At 55.7% G+C, this 15,266-nt stretch overlaps 1 protein-coding gene across 1 annotated transcript in view; it reads left to right on the top strand.

Annotated features, from left to right (window-relative positions):
- The window catches only part of SHANK2 (SH3 and multiple ankyrin repeat domains 2), a 169,644-nt gene that overhangs the window by 19,720 nt on the left and 134,658 nt on the right, over window positions 1-15,266 (top strand). Inside the window, exons 9-10 of the mRNA XM_049781183.1 lie at window positions 6,572-6,638; window positions 6,869-7,024. Of these exons, the coding sequence (XP_049637140.1) occupies window positions 6,572-6,638; window positions 6,869-7,024 (223 nt within the window). The remainder of the gene's footprint in view (window positions 1-6,571; window positions 6,639-6,868; window positions 7,025-15,266) is intronic.

Genomic DNA, 15,266 nt, shown 5'->3' with positions numbered 1-15,266 from the left:
CCAATTGCAAAGCAAATGCCCTATTGCTGCACCACCACTCCAGCCCCATATTTTCTAGATTTTTTTTTAAGAATCAGGTACCACCCAATGGTGGGATCAGATACCACCCAATGGTGGCAGCAGAATCAGGTACCACCCTAGGGTGGGGGCAGAATGCCAGGTCACACCCTAGGGTAGGGCACAATCACCGATCAGGGTAGGGTCAGTAACATAATAATCCCATTAAAATGTTTACATACACAACGGGTACGTGTTTGTTTGTTTTTTTTGTTTTGTTTTGGTTTGGTTTTTGGTTTTGGGGCCACACCTGCGGTGTTCAGGGGTTACTCCTCAGAAATAGCTCCTGGCAGGCACGGGGAATTCGAACCAACCACCTTAGGTCCTGGATGGGCTGCTTACAAGACAAACACGGCTCGCTCTATCTATCTATCTATCTATCTATCTATCTATCTATCTATCTATCTATCTATCTATCTATCTATCTATCTATCTATCTATCTATCTATCTATCTATCTATCTATCTATCTATCTATCTATCTCTCCAGCCCCAGAGTGCATATTTTAATGGTTTTCAGGGGTTCACCAGAATCTGGGTGCCAGGCACATCTCCCTTCCTGGCCTCTTCTCCTTCCAGCCACCTTACTCTTCTCTCTATTTCTGTCTCCCCAACTTTCCTCTGCTTCCCACTAAAGCCTCCAGCCAACACTAGGTTTGATGAAACATCTGTGGGCTTTTTTGGGGGAGTGTTTTTTTGTTGTGGCTGTCTCCTTGGGGTATTAATAAGCAATTTGATGTTATTTATTTGTGGTGAATTTAATTCTCAGACGTCTCCCCTGTGGCCACAGGTGAGATATACCGGTGCCCCATTGCACCCTGAGCGAGTGGGGGGCTCTAATAATAGTCTGGGTCCCAGGGGGACGTGGGAGGGAGAGAGGGGAAACAGCCCCTATTATGTAAGAAACATCGCTGGGCCTGGGTCTTGGGACAAGTTTCATTTCTTTTCTAACCAGAGGCCTCAATTTCTTGCACACTTGAGAATGTGGCCAGTGCCAACACTGCCTGGCACAGTTTGGCTTTCTGGTGTGGTGGGTGCAGAAATCACCGCTGCTCTGTGCCCGTCCAGAGCCCCCACTCACCCATGGCCACTTTTCCTGTATTCCTCCAGGCCGTGTCTTGGCCCTAGCAGGTGTTTGGGTGCTAGTAAGAAACTGGATTTGATTGCCAGAGTGGTAGCTTGGTGATGGGTCATTTGCCTTGAACGGGGCTGACCCAGGAGAGATGCAGGTTTGATCCCCGGCATCCCATTTGGTCCCCCGAGCCAGGGATGATTTCTGAGCACACAACCAGGAGTAACCCCCCAACACCACAGGGTGTATCCCCCCAAATAAGAAGCTGGATTTAGGGCCGGAGCCATAGCACAGCAGGGAGGGTGTTTGCCTTTCGTGCAGCCAACCCAGGTTTGATCCCCAGCATCCCAAAGGGTCCCGAGAGCACTACCAGGAGTGATTTCTTTTATTTCTTTTTTTGGTTTTTGGACTACACTTTTGGGTAACGCTCAGGGGTTACTCCTGGCTATGTACTCAGAAGTTGCTCCTGGCTTGGGGAACCATATGGGACGCTGGGGGATCGAACCGAGGTCCATCCTAGGCTAGCACAGGCAAGGCAGGCACCTTACCTCTAGCGCCACCGCTCAGCCCCCAGGAGTGATTTCTGAGCATAGAACCAGGAGGAACCTCTGAGTTTCACTGGGTATGGTCCCAAAATCCACCCCCCCAAAAAAAAGAACCTAGATTTGGGGTTGAGAATTCAGGGGGTGATTCAGAAAGGGCCCCTCCTTACGTGGCTCTTCCCTCTTCATCCACCTGGAATCGTGATTCCAAGAAAGTGATAGCATGAAACTTCCAGGGCACAGGAACTGGGGCATCTGCTTTCTCATGTGCCTTCCGACTTCCCCCGCTGGCCCTGCCCTGCTGTCCAGATCATGGAGGTGCCTTGTTGAAGTGGCCCCAGAAACCCCAGAGCACCTCTCTCCCCATATGGAACCTGCCTCTTTCATTCTGTCCTGGGGTCTGGGAAGTCGGGGGACATGGCCAAAGCCTGCACCCATCCTCCCAGTCCATCTCTTTCCAAATGCTGCCTGCTGTGGGTCAGTCTCTCTACGCTGGCACCCCCAAATCCTGTAGCCCCAACATGTTTGGAGACCGAGCGCCTGAGCTCAAGCCCTGTAGGACATATTGTGAGGCATCTTGTCCCCTACTTGTGCATCCCTGGCTGTCCCCATGGTTGCATGACTGTCTCGGACCTGTGCACCAGGCAGCAGTAAGATTCTAGAAAGTACGGAGACAGTGGGGAGGAGCTTGGGGTCACAGCACAGACTTGATCCGACCGTATGCATGCACTGAGGCATGTCATGGCCCTCACCCCCAGAACCCCCAGAACCATACCAGAATCTGCAGGCTTGGGAAGGGGCTCGGCCTGGGAATGAGCATTCTGGGGGCTGTGTGGAGGCATTTGGGGACCTGAGAGCTCCTGAGGCAGAAGCCCAACCCACTCCAGCCTCAAGGGCAGGATGCTCAGAGCTCAGCTGCTTCCAGAATTGTCCAGGGAACCGCTGAGGGTGGCGCTGTGTCTCCTGAAAGGAGAGACAGCCAGGGGCATGGCAAGTCCTCAGTTTCCCCTCATGCTCTGTTCCGGGTGAAAACTCATCAGTCAGGCTGTTGGGGAGAGTTTTGCGCTGGGGGAGGCAGTGGGGATTCCTTCATGCTCAGGTCATGGACCCCACAGATGCCTGCCAGCATCCCTCTTGCATCTCCATGGAAACCAGCAAAGCTGATTTCCCAGAAACTGACACACACATACCCCGGCCCCCACATCTTGCCTGAGCCTGGGAGAACCCTGGAGCGTCCATGGCAGCCCAGCTCCAGGGCTGGGTTCTCTGCGGCGAGACTGTCTAGTCCTCACCTGGACAGGAGTTTGGGGATGTGAGGAGTTTGGTGATGGGTGGGAGCACAGGGGCCCAGAAGAGCCAGTTCCCACTGCTCAGAGCAAGTGCTTATATGGGAAAACATCGAGGCAGACAAAATGGGGTCAGTGCCATGGGACAGGCAGGTGGCACTGGTGTTTGCAGGGGCAGGAGTAATAGGTGGATGAAAGAATGGGTGGATGGATGGATGGGTGATTGGACAGAGGGATGGATGGACAGAAGGATGGATGGGTGGAGGAATGGATGGATGGAGAGGGATGGATGGGTGGAGGGATGGATGGTTGAGTGTATGGAGGGATGAATGGATGGGTAGAGGGATGGGAGGAAGGATGGATGGATAGTTGAGTGTATGTATGGATGGATGGATGGACAGAAGGATGAATGGGTGGAGGAATGGATGGAAGGATAAATGGATGGATGGATGGATGAACAGAGAGATGGATGGGTGGAGGGATGGATGGTTGAGTGTATGGAGGGATGAATGATGGGCAGAGGGATGGGAGGAAGGATGGATGGAGAGTTGAGTGTATGATGGATGGATGGATGAACAGAGGGATGGGTGGGTAGGTGGGTGGATGAATGAATAGATGTATGTTTGGTTGGGTGGATGGATGGATGGATGGGCAGAGGGGTGGATGAAAGAATGGATGTATGGATGGATGAATGGGTGGGTGGAGGGATGGTGGAGGGAGGGTTGATGGATGGGTGGATAGATAGGTGGGTGGACAGATAGGTAAATTGATGGTTAGACAAATAATGGATGGGTCAGTGCATGGATCAACAGATGGACAGATAGATGGATGGGTGGGTGGGTGGGTAGATGGGTAGATGAGTGGGTGAATGGGTTGATGGATGGATAGGTGGATGAATGGTTAAATGGATGCATTGATAGATACATGGATAGATAGGAAGACAAATGGATAGATGGACAGGTGGATAAATGAATGGTTGGACAGATGGATGGACAGGTAGATTGATGGCTCAGTGCATCGATCGATGAATGGGTGAACAGACAGAAAGATAAATGAATGAGAGAGTGGATGGCTGAGTGAATGGGAGCATGAACAGACTAGATGAGTGGATGAGTGGACAGCTGAATGGTTAAGCCCTTAGGTGGATGTGTGGATGGAGAGCGGGATCGGGAGATAGAAAGGTGGGGTGTTTCTTTTAGTCCAGAGTGTCTCCCACTTGTTCTGGGGGTGCTCCAGGCTAGCCCACTTTACACTTCAGAGGATGGTCCGAGCAGGAGGAGAAAGAGGGCAATGAATAAAAACCAGTCAAACCGGGGCCGGAGAGATAGCATGGAGGTAAGGCGTTTGCCTTTCATGCAGAAGGTCATCGGTTCGAATCCCGGCGTCCCATATGGTCCCCCGTGCTTGCAAGGAGCGACTTCTGAGCATGGAGCCAGGAGTAACCCCTGAGCACTGCCGGATGAGACCCAAAAAAAACAAAAACAAAACAAACAAACAAAAAAAAAAAACCAGTCAAACCTCAGAGCAACGGACTCAGATCCATTTCTGCTGCACCCCGGGGGATCTGGGCCCTGAAGAGGGGACCCTCCTGGAGTGCACCAGGTACCCTCATTTCGGAAATGCCTGTGGTCACCAGCCCACCCGGCTACTGCCTGCGTGTGGCTGCCACAACCCACAGGGACAATTGTCCAAGTGCTGGGCTGGCCACGGAAGGGCTGGACCCAGGCGCCCTGGGAAGCCAATGAGTGAAGTTGCCCCAATTCCCCTCAGGGGTGCCGGAAGTGGGTGTGGCCAGCCAAGGCCTCCTGTGGGCTCCCCAGCTGGCCCAGAGACCTTTGTCTTTCAGGCCATCAGGGTCTACAAGTGGCAGCCACACCAGCGTATTCCCTGGCTGTGTGATTCTGATTCTCATCCCCACCCTGTGCCTCTTGGGGACCCCTTTCCCTGCTAGATAGGGGTGTCCAGTCTGGGTGCTGGCTCATGTGTAAGCAGACCCTGGTTTGTGCGTTCGACTCTCAGGCCTGGTGTGGACCCAGTGAGTGAGCCCCGGACTCACATGGCGCTCACACACACCCCCGCAGTGTCTGATGGCCGGGATGAGGGAGGGGACTTGGGAACCTCACTGGGGTGGTAAAGGCACCGGAAATGCTGGCAAACTGGGGGGCCCGGGAGAATCCCCTGCACCCTCGGGTTTGGTCAGTGGTGTTCCTGACCTGCCCACTGCCCCCATAGCCCGGCCCCCTCAGTTTGGGGTTCGGCAAACATGCAGCCTCAGGGAAACCACCAGGAGATGGGGTTGGGGGATGTCTAGATGTGGAGAAAAACAGGGTTCAAGGAGGGAGAAAGGACCCAGGCACCAGCTCTTTGAGGACTGGCTAGGGGAGATACTGCTTGAGCCCCGTTTCCAAAGAGGGGTGAAGCCGACTCACAGCTCAGGGGATTGAGAAGGAAAAGAAAGGTCACAGGGTGAGACCTGGTGGGGGACTCAGACTCGCCCAAATCCCAGGCTAGGGAACCTTCAAGCCAAACCTCTGCTTGAAAATCATGTTTCTGGGTCTAGAGCAGCAGCACAGCAGGGAGGGTGTGTGCCTTGCACACAGCTGAGCCGGGTTCGATTCCTGGCACCCCATAAAGTCCCTTGAGCCTGCCAGGAGTGATACCTGAGCACAGAACTAGGAGGAACCCTGAGCACTGCTGGGTGTGGCCCCCAAAACAAAAGAGTACTATGAGGTGTTGAGGATCAATCAAATCCAGCTCAGCTGCCTGCAAGACAAGCACCCCCTACTTTTCTATCACTCTGGCCCACCTGCTTAAACTTTTTTTTTTTTTTTTTGGTTTTTGGGTCATACCCAGCAGTGGTTAGGGGTTATTCCTGGGTCTATATTCAGAAATTGCCCCTGGCAGGCTCGGGGGACCCTATGGGATGCTGGGATTCGAACCACCATCCTTCTGCATGCAAGGCAAATGCCTTACCTCCATGCTATCTCTCCGGCCCCACTGAAACATTATTTTAAGAATTAAAGGCAGGCAGAGTGAGAGCAAAGTGGGGAGGGCATTTGCCTTGTAAATGGCTAACCCATATTTGTCCCCTGGCATCCCATAGGGTCCCCTATGTCTGGAGGGGAGAGCACAGAGCATGGAGTAACCCCTGAGCACTGCCAGGTGTGGCCCCAAATTATTTTTGTATTGAGCAATTGGTTTCTGGGCCACACCCAGCGGCAGAAATCGCCCCTGGCAGGCTAGGGGACCATATAGGATGCTAGGAATAGAACTGGGTCCCTCCCAGGTTGGCTGCATGCAAGGCAAATGCCCCCTACCATTGTGCTATCTCTCCCAATTTTTTTTAAAAAGGTAAGGGAAAGGAGAGAAATTCGGGGTTCCCAGGGATACCAGGTAAACTCACAGACACTGTTTCTACCTGGATACCTCAGTGTTACCCCGAGAAAGGTCTGCTGGTCTCAGCAGAGGGACAGTGGAGAAACCCAGGCAGGGTACAGAGTGGGCACATGAGTGACATCTTCCTGTTGTGGAGGCAGGAAGGGGGTCCTTCCAGCTGACACGGGGGCACAGTTTCGGGGGTCCAGGTTTCCCTCTGACACTCACAATCCCCCGCAGGTGGCCATCATCGCAGGGAACTTTGAACTGGCTGACTACATCAAGAACCACAAGGAGACGGATGTGGGTGAGTGACATGGCGTGTATCAAAAAGGGGGTCGTGCGACTAAGTGAAAGGTGCCCAATGGAGACTGGCTCAAAGCCCCTCTGTGTCCCTCTAGGTCCCCAGGGCCAGGGTGGGTGGGGACGAGCTAGCAGAGGAATGTGGCCCCTGACTTCCCACTCCCCTCAGGTGAGCATCAGTCTCTGTTTCGGGGTCCACACCTCGGACTCTCATGACCACTCCCCCCCTTCTAGTCCCCCTTGTGCCAACCAGGAGGACCGGTTCTGGGGTGCCTCCTCGGGCCCGTGACCCTGCAGGGCCTTGCATCCTGGAGGAGCCAGTGGGCTGGTCCCCCGCAGCCGCCCGCTGGCCCGGAAGCAGCGGTGACCAGCCTCAGTGGAGTGGCCGTGGTGAGCCTGGGCGGGGGCGGCTCCGAGCACCCCCTGGCTGCTGCGTGGCCCCCCGCGGTGTCTGCGTGTGCCCCTGTGCTCGTGGCCTGTCCCGCCCTGGCTGCCTGGCTCAGCACTTCTGCACGTGCAGGATTTGGGCGTTGGGGGGCGGTGTTGTCTGACCCCCCCCTCTGGTCGCTGTGGCACCCCCTGACCCCACCTGCATGCAAGATGGGCTGAGTCCATGTCAGGGATGGATGGAGGGTTGGTGCTAGGGAGGGCTGGGGGCTGGAAGGAGGCAGCAGGTTGTCAGGGTTGAATCTGGGGCTCTGTCTCTGCACCCCAACTTGCCACCATTACACCCACCATATTCTTTTTTTTTTTTCTTTTGGTTTTTGGGCCACACCCGGTGATGCTCAGGGGTTCCTCCTGGCTGTCTGCTCAGAAATAGCTCCTGGCAGGCACGGGGGACCATATGGGACACCGGGATTTGAACCAACCACCTTTGGTCCTGGATCGGCTGCTTGCAAGGCAAACGCCACTGTGCTATCTCTCCGGGCCCACACCCACCATATTCTAAGGACCCAGCTCCAGGTGTCGGATCCCAACATTCAGATACCCCAACTCTAGGACTCCAGCACCCAGACACCCCAACACCTGAATCCCCAATATCCAAATCCTCAATACCTGAACCCCAACACCTGAAACTCCAGCATCTGGACCATCACCACCTGAAGCCCAATACTTGAACCCCAGTATCCAACCCCAACACCTAGACCCCCCAATCCTGGACTCCACTGAGTTGGACACCAGGTTGGGCCCAAGGTTTTCCTGTTGTTCCGTGAGGAATCCCAGGTGCAGACTCCCCACCACAGAGACCCCAACCCCCCACAAGTGTCCCAGCCACAGGAAGGTCCTTGTCCAGAAGGAAATCACCCTTGGGCACTGGGGACCCTGGGGGTGACAGGCCCCTGTGGCACCTCTGGTGTAGCCCTCAGTGCAGGTGTGCGCCGCTGGGCTGGAACTGGGGGTTCTGTGAGGGTTCGGCAGGGAGTACCCAGGCCAGGGCACTGACCCTGCTGAAAATGAGAAAGGGGGTACCAAAGGGCGGGTCAGTGTCTCCCCAACTTCATCATGTCTTGGGGCGTTTCAGCTCTGTCCTCAGCAAGGCTGAGTCCTGAACTGACCCTGCAGCTTAGGGGAAACTGGGGGTGAGCATAGGAATTGAGGATACCCCTGGAGGTCTCCCACACAGATGGGGGCTTCAGACTGGGTGAGAAGCAACAGGAATCTCTCCTGTGTCCTAACTTGCAGGGCATGGAGGGAGGGCAGATTCCTGAGTGGGGAGAGGCGGGTACCCCACAATCCTGGGGTTGGGGACATGGGGCTAGAAGACTGGAGGGGTCTCCAGGTGGGGGGGGTCCCTGGCAGCCCCTGACGCATCCTGGGCTCTCTGCTTCCCTGCTGGGCTGCCGGCCACGGCTTTGTGGGGTTCGGCGAGGGGTGTGCCCCCGGCCCTGTGAGCATGGAGAGCCTGTCCCTTTAAAGGCGAGCCATCCGCTCTCCTGGGGTGTCTCTCCCGCTGGCCGCCCTTCCCCCTCCTGACCCCCATCTCCTCCGCCACTGCGGAAAGACCCCCACCCCCACCTCCTCTGCTCTTGACTGTGGCCACATCCCTCTGTCCATCTGTCAGTCCGTCCAGTCAGTTCCCCCCCCCCCGCGGGTCCAGCCTCCTTGCAGCCAGATGGCCCCCGTGGGGTACGGACCCCCGGAGCCAGGCTGGAGGGGGCTGGGGAGCCAGTGGATGGCCAGCAAGGGGCAGGGGCTGGCTTGTCCCCGCAGCAGCACCAAGGCGGGGTGTCCCAGGCATGGGCTGTTCCGCTTCCGCAGAGCCAGGTTGGTGCCGGGAAGAAAGGGGGTGCACCGTGGGGAGGGGGCGTTTGTTTTGTTCCGAGTCTCCGAGTTTGGGTGTCTGCCTGCCTGCCTGCCTGCCTGGGGACACTCAGCAACCGTTGCTAGGCTGCGTGTCTCGCTGTTGGTGCTGGGGGGGGGGGTGGCTGGGGGTGTGTGTATGCAGCAGGGCAGGGAAGGGAGGTGGGGGGCTCTGGGCCGCGGAGGGGGTGCAGGACGGTCCTGGGGAGAGGCACCTGTTGGAGGGGGCACTGCAGAATTAAGCGGGAGCTGGTACCTTCACTGTGGGCCCTGGAAACTGCTTAGAATCCAGATGAGGAACAGTCTGCTGGGGGACAGAGCCCAGATGGGGTGACACTCCACGGGGTACGGACTCCAGGTTGAAGATTTTGTCTGTGGGGTTCCTTCCTCAGGGGCGCAGCAGTCCTGAGGTCCCCCAGACCCTGTCCTTTCCCATCTCTTTTGGAGTGACCCCCAACAGCCGGCATCAGCCCCCCCAACTGCTGAGGAGGGGTCTTCCCAGGACAGCAGGTGGCATGTCCTCAGAGCCTCAGGGCCTGGCTTCCCACTGACCAAAGGCAAGCCTGACTCTCCCCAACTTGGCCCCCTCTGCCCCTCACAATTCCCTGCCGCCTTAGCCAGGGTGGCAGATGGCCCCTACTCCTGCAGCTAGGACATGGCCTGCTAAACCCCCTATTCTGCTCCCCCATGTGTCTGCAGCCCTGCTCTCCCCGCGCCCCTTCCTGGGGGTATAGGCAGCCCCAAATATTTCACCCCAAATTTCACGCCTCGTAGTGGGGACCTGCTCATAGGTGCAGTCTCCACATTGCTTCTCTTCAGCCCTATTCACATTCTATGGGGGTAACCTGGGACAGAACCCAGATAAGCATCTCTGTTTGAGGGCTCATGGAGTCTCCCCCTATTCCCTGAGTCCTGGAGGGCTCCCACCAACCTTCTCTGGGCGGCCCTTCCAGGCCTCATGCCTGCTGCCCCTCATCCATTTGTCCCAGTTGTTCCCTCTCCTTTAGGCATAGCTTTTTAAAATGGGGATCACTGCTCCACGTGGGGTCATGTGGTAAAGGCGAAGTTGCAGGAAACACGATTTCTGGGTGCACAAAAGCCACATCCCAGTTCAACTGCAGGTGGAGGGCACCTCGACCCAGCTGCATTTTGGGGTCACTGGTGGAGAAAGCCAGAGAAGCCCAATGTTGGGGCACCCCAACTTTAAAGACCAGCAGTGATTTTTTTTCCCCAACCCTCACCTGTGAGGTCTACAGAACCTGGAGGTTCCTACTTCCAACTCAGTGCTGAGTTTTCTGTGTTGGTTTTGTCTGGGGGTAGGGGGTTGTGGGGTTGGGTTTGGGTGAGAGGGTGACAGTGCTCAGGGATTATATTTGGTGCTGGGGTGCACCTCACTCCAGTAAGGTTCAGGGTTCCCTGAATGCCCTCTGCTCCCCTGCTCCATACTCCCTCAGCATCTTTCCTCCCACACTCAAGGAGGACAGGGACCATGGATACCCCAAGATTGTAACAGCCCCCAGAAACTCTTCCCCAGGTCACATATTTTTCCTGCCTACAATCAGGGTGTCTGGCCAGAGTGAAGCCAGTGGATAGGCATGAGATCTCCCCAGAATCTCAGCATCTGTGACTTGGGGGATGGGGTCACTTTTGCCTCTGCTGGAGGGGACTGTCTGCCCTCCTTGATGTACAAGGGGATCTTGTGTCCCCTCCCCACTATTTGGCAGGTGGGAATTAGGAAGCCATGAGTTCTGAGATGGGAGCATTTTGAGCACAGAGGAAGGATGCCCCCCAAGACAGCCAGTGTCAGCCTGAGGCCTCCCACACTCTGGTCCCTGAAGGTCTTGTCTAGGGTTTTAGGGCACCCCCATTTTTGGGTGCCTCCCGGAGCCCTGCACACCCCCATTGTCAGCTGTTTCCTCTCATTCAGTTCCTTCCACCCCCCTACATGCCTTGTCCCTCATTTCCAACTTCCTCTTTCTCACCTCCCCCGATTCCAAATGTGTGAATGGAACAGGGGGGGTCCCCGGGGGCCCCAGCTGCAGAGTCCACATGCCTTCCCTGATGGGGTCAGCCCAGACCCTCTATCTTGGCCTGTCCCCTGGGCCAGGGTCCCTGTCCAGGATGACGCCCTTCAAACTCAGCCTTCTGTACATCCTCACCCCCTCTCCTCACGGAGCCCCAGACTGGGAGGACTTGGGGACCCTCAGTCCTGGTGACTGTCTGTGTCCAACCCCAGACTAGGCCCCGACAGAAAGGACTCGGGTCAGCTCAGTGTCTTTCACGTCTGGGTCCACTTGTCCAGAAGTTTCCGGCCACTCAGGGGGTCCAAGGCCCATAAAGGGGGTCTGGGTGGACTTTTTCGGGGTCCTGAGCAGGAAATGCAGGAACCAAGAGGGTGGACAAGCTCTTGTCCAGGGTCTCAACTCCCAGTCACTGGGCTCCCTTTCCCCACCCCTGGAACCCCCCAAAGACTTCACCAAGGCCCTGAGTCTGCTCTACCCCCATTGCTCTCCCCACTGTGTGTGTTACCTCATCATCCCATCTGCTCCATGTCCTGGGGAAACCCCTGAGAGTCCCCCACGCTCAGACATCCTTGTCCAACCCATCATGTTTCTCCCAGATCCAGCCCACTGTTTTTTTGTTTCTGTTTTTATTTTATCTTATTTATTTATTTATTTATTTTGGTTTCGGGGCCATACCCCGAGGTGCTCAGAGGTTATTCCTGGCTATGCGTTCAGAAATCACTCCTAGACCCTGTGGAATGCTGGGAATCAAACACTGGTCAGCAAGGCCAGCGCCCTCCCCGCTGTGCTCTCGCTCCAGACCTCACTGGGTTTTTGTCTAACTTGCACTGCTCAGACCACCATTCATGGGCCACCCAGCAGCCCCTTCACTCAGCAGTCAGAGCCCCCCAAATGCCCAATCTCAGAGTCCCCTCCCTGGCTCACCCTCAGCTGCATTCTGAAATGAGGGACACCTTTAGAACAGTCACAACTCACCCCTTTGTGCTGTTCCAACCCATTTCTGTACTCCACTCACCAGCACCATGCAGCTGTGCCTTGAAGTCTGCAGACACCCCAGCCCCCACGTCCTCCAAATTTGAACCCCTTCTACCCGCCATGTGTGCTCTGAGGTCAAGAACACAATGCAGATCCTATTGTGCCATCGCCCACTCAGTGCGGTTGCTTATGATGCCAGTGGGTTTCTGTCATCCACTCCCCTCTCCAGAGCTATCTTGCCTCCAAAGGCGACCTAGGCGGAGAGTTTGGGTTGAAATCATGTATTGGCCGGAGAGATAGTGCAGCGGTAGGGTATTTGCCTTGCATGCAATTGACCCGGGAGGGACCCAGTTCGGTTCCCCATATGGTCCCCCAGCCTGCCAAGGGCGATTTCTGAGTGCTGCTAGGTATGGCCCAAAAACAAACAAACAAACAAACAAAAAAAGAAGTCATGTTTTGATACCAGTTTGGTGCAGAAATTTGGGCTTCTGCAGAGGGAGAGGACTTGGGCACTCCCACAATGCAGGCAGGGTCCTCACAGCCAGGTCAGAGGCAGCTGGAGAAGGGACATCACCAAGCACTTATTTTCAAGTGTCTGTCAGCAGCTCCTGCCCAGAGCTAGGGCACTCCCGAGCTGGCGACGTGGAGAAACAGGTGCCCAGGGTTGTGGGCCACCTGGCAACATCTGCTCATCCTTGATGGTGCATGGAGGGGGCAAAGCCTCACCCAGGTTTCAGCTCCCTGCAGATCGGGGCTGGCCTCCAACATGGCACCATCACGTACCCCGAGTGTCCTGCAGCTTGGATGAAAATCCTGGCACGTTGCCTCCGCTGGCCTGCGCTGCCAGTAGGGACCTGAGGGTAGTGCCCAGAGCCCAGGAGATGGGTGCTGGGCATGCGCCACTGTGCTAGGCAAGAGATTGCCTGCACGGACGACAGACAGATGGACTGTGCTGTGTTTGAGTCCCAGCTCTGCCCCAGCCCTTGGGCTGATCCTGGGAGCTTCAGGGTCTCTGGGAAATCAGAGGGATGGTTGTCCTGGCAGGTGGCTGGAGTTTTCGGTGCCGTGTCGCCTGTACTGGGCTGGGAAAAGGAGCTGGGATGGCACGCAGCAGCCTCATCCTCCCTCTGCGGGGAGCACTGAGCCTGGAGGGCTGACCCAGGGCCCCCAAGCATGTGACCTGTGCAGTGTGATGGGGTGTAAGCTGAGTGGGGGGTGTAGGGACAGGGGCATTGAGGAGCATTATTGGATGGGGCTCACGACACACAGGGGCAAATCGCTAGAGGGAATTTTGCCAAGAATCTCCAACTTAACCTATGATTTCCAAAGCACCAACCTAGTATTGGTTATTTCATTCCCTTCTCACCCACCCAGGCACCATCCACACACCCACTCACCCACTCACCTACTCACTCTTCCACCTGCTCATCCATACACCCACCCTCCCATGCACTTTTTCATACTCATAACTATTTACCCACACACCTATCCATGCATGCACACGCCCACACACCTACCACCCATCCATCCATACGCCCACCCACCCACCCATCCGTCCATATGCCCACCCATACATACATACAGACACCCACACATTCGTTCACTCACGTACACTATACCATCCAACAATACATCTCACCCACATGCCCATCTACCCTACCCAGTCAGCCATTCATATACCCACCTACACACCTAACCACCATTATTACCCCACCCATCTGTCCGTGCATATGCCCAGACTGGCATGCATAATATACACACCCAACCCTACATCCTTCCTGCCATAGACCCATCCACCCATCTGTCCTGACATATATCCGTCAGTACATACACCCACCGACTTACATGCCATCCATCTCCCGTCCATCCCCTTCCCACTCACCATGACCATTCACTCTCCCAACCACTCACTCACCCAGGCACCCAGACCCCCCTCAGCACCCATCCCATCTCTGACCCACCCTAAGTCCTCAGCGGAACCAATGCTCGCAGAGTCGCTAGAAAGATGATGACAGATTACAGCTTACACAGATGGACCCCAGAGGGCAGGGTCATAAGGAGAGGGTAGAAACATAGGGAGAGGGAGTGGCTGTCTAGAGAGGGCGTGGCCATAAGGAAGGGGCATGGTTATCGGATGGGCGTGGTCAAGGGAGGATGTGGCCATATGGAGAGGGTGTGACCATTGGGAGGGGCGTGGCTTTTTGAATGGGTGTGGCCATGGGAGGGCCTGGTCATGGACAGAGTGGGCTGTGGGCAGGGGCGTGGCTATCTAGGGGTTTGGCTGACATGATGGGCTTGGTCATCTGAGAGGGTGTGGCTCTGTGGAGGCGTGGTCACAGTGGGGGGTGGCCACAAGAGAGGGGAGCTGTAGGGAAGGGGTGGCCAGTGGGAGGGGCCTGGCCACCAGGGGGTCTGGTCTTAGGAAGAAGGCGAGGCCTTTAGGAGAGTGTGCTGTTGGAAGAAGGCAGGGGCATAGTGGTCCCCCTGGGGTCCCTATGGGGACCATATGGGATGCCAGGGATCGAACCTAGGTCGGCCGTGTGTAAGGCCAATGTCCTCCCCGCTGTGCTATCCCTTTGGTCCCTAAGGTGTTTTTCTGTTTGCTTGTTTGTTTGTTCGTTTGTTTGTTGTCACAGTGAAGACCAGGGGTTCTTTCTGGCTCTGCTCTCAGGAATCACTCTTGGCTGTGCTTGGGGGACCCCATGGGGTATCGGGGATTGAACCTGGGTCCTCTGCGTGCAATGCAAATGCCCTTCCCCTGTGCTATGGCTCTCGCTCCTCTTTATAAGGTTGTTTTGTTTTTAATTGACAAAAACTTGTTTAGAAATATGTGAGAGGAGAGAGAGGGGAATTCTGGGTCTAGAGACAGCACAGGCTTCTCCAGAGAGGAAATAAGCCAGCCCAGAAACAGAGACAAGTTAGGGAGATGGGGGCTCAAGGGAGATCACGGGCATAAAAAGCAGCCCCGGGGCCCCCTTTGGGGGAGCCCTGACATCCCTCCTGATCAGCCCCCAGAGGAAGCTGATATGAAGTCTTTTTGCTCTTTGTTTTTTAAAAACATTATTTTTCTGGCTTTGTCAAATAAATTTTTATTTTTTGGCTTGTCTTCACTGAAAGCTACTCTTGACTCCTCACGGAAGTTCCATGAAAGCCCTCGATAAATCTGTGGGTGTCTGGGAGTCTCCTCAAGCCCCATTCTGGCTCGATTTCTTTGGAAGTCTTGCAAGTACGCCAGGGCTCAGCCAGCCAGGAATCAGGGTGCAGGAAGGACTGAGAAACCCCCCCACCCCCGCCCCTCCTCCGGCAGCGGAAGCTTCTCTCAGCAGCTGCAG

Source organism: Suncus etruscus, chromosome 9, assembly GCF_024139225.1.
Source record: "Suncus etruscus isolate mSunEtr1 chromosome 9, mSunEtr1.pri.cur, whole genome shotgun sequence".
NCBI classification, from domain to species: domain Eukaryota; kingdom Metazoa; phylum Chordata; class Mammalia; order Eulipotyphla; family Soricidae; genus Suncus; species Suncus etruscus.
Note: the sequence above shows the minus strand (reverse complement) of the source record. Positions and strands in the feature narration are given on the sequence as shown.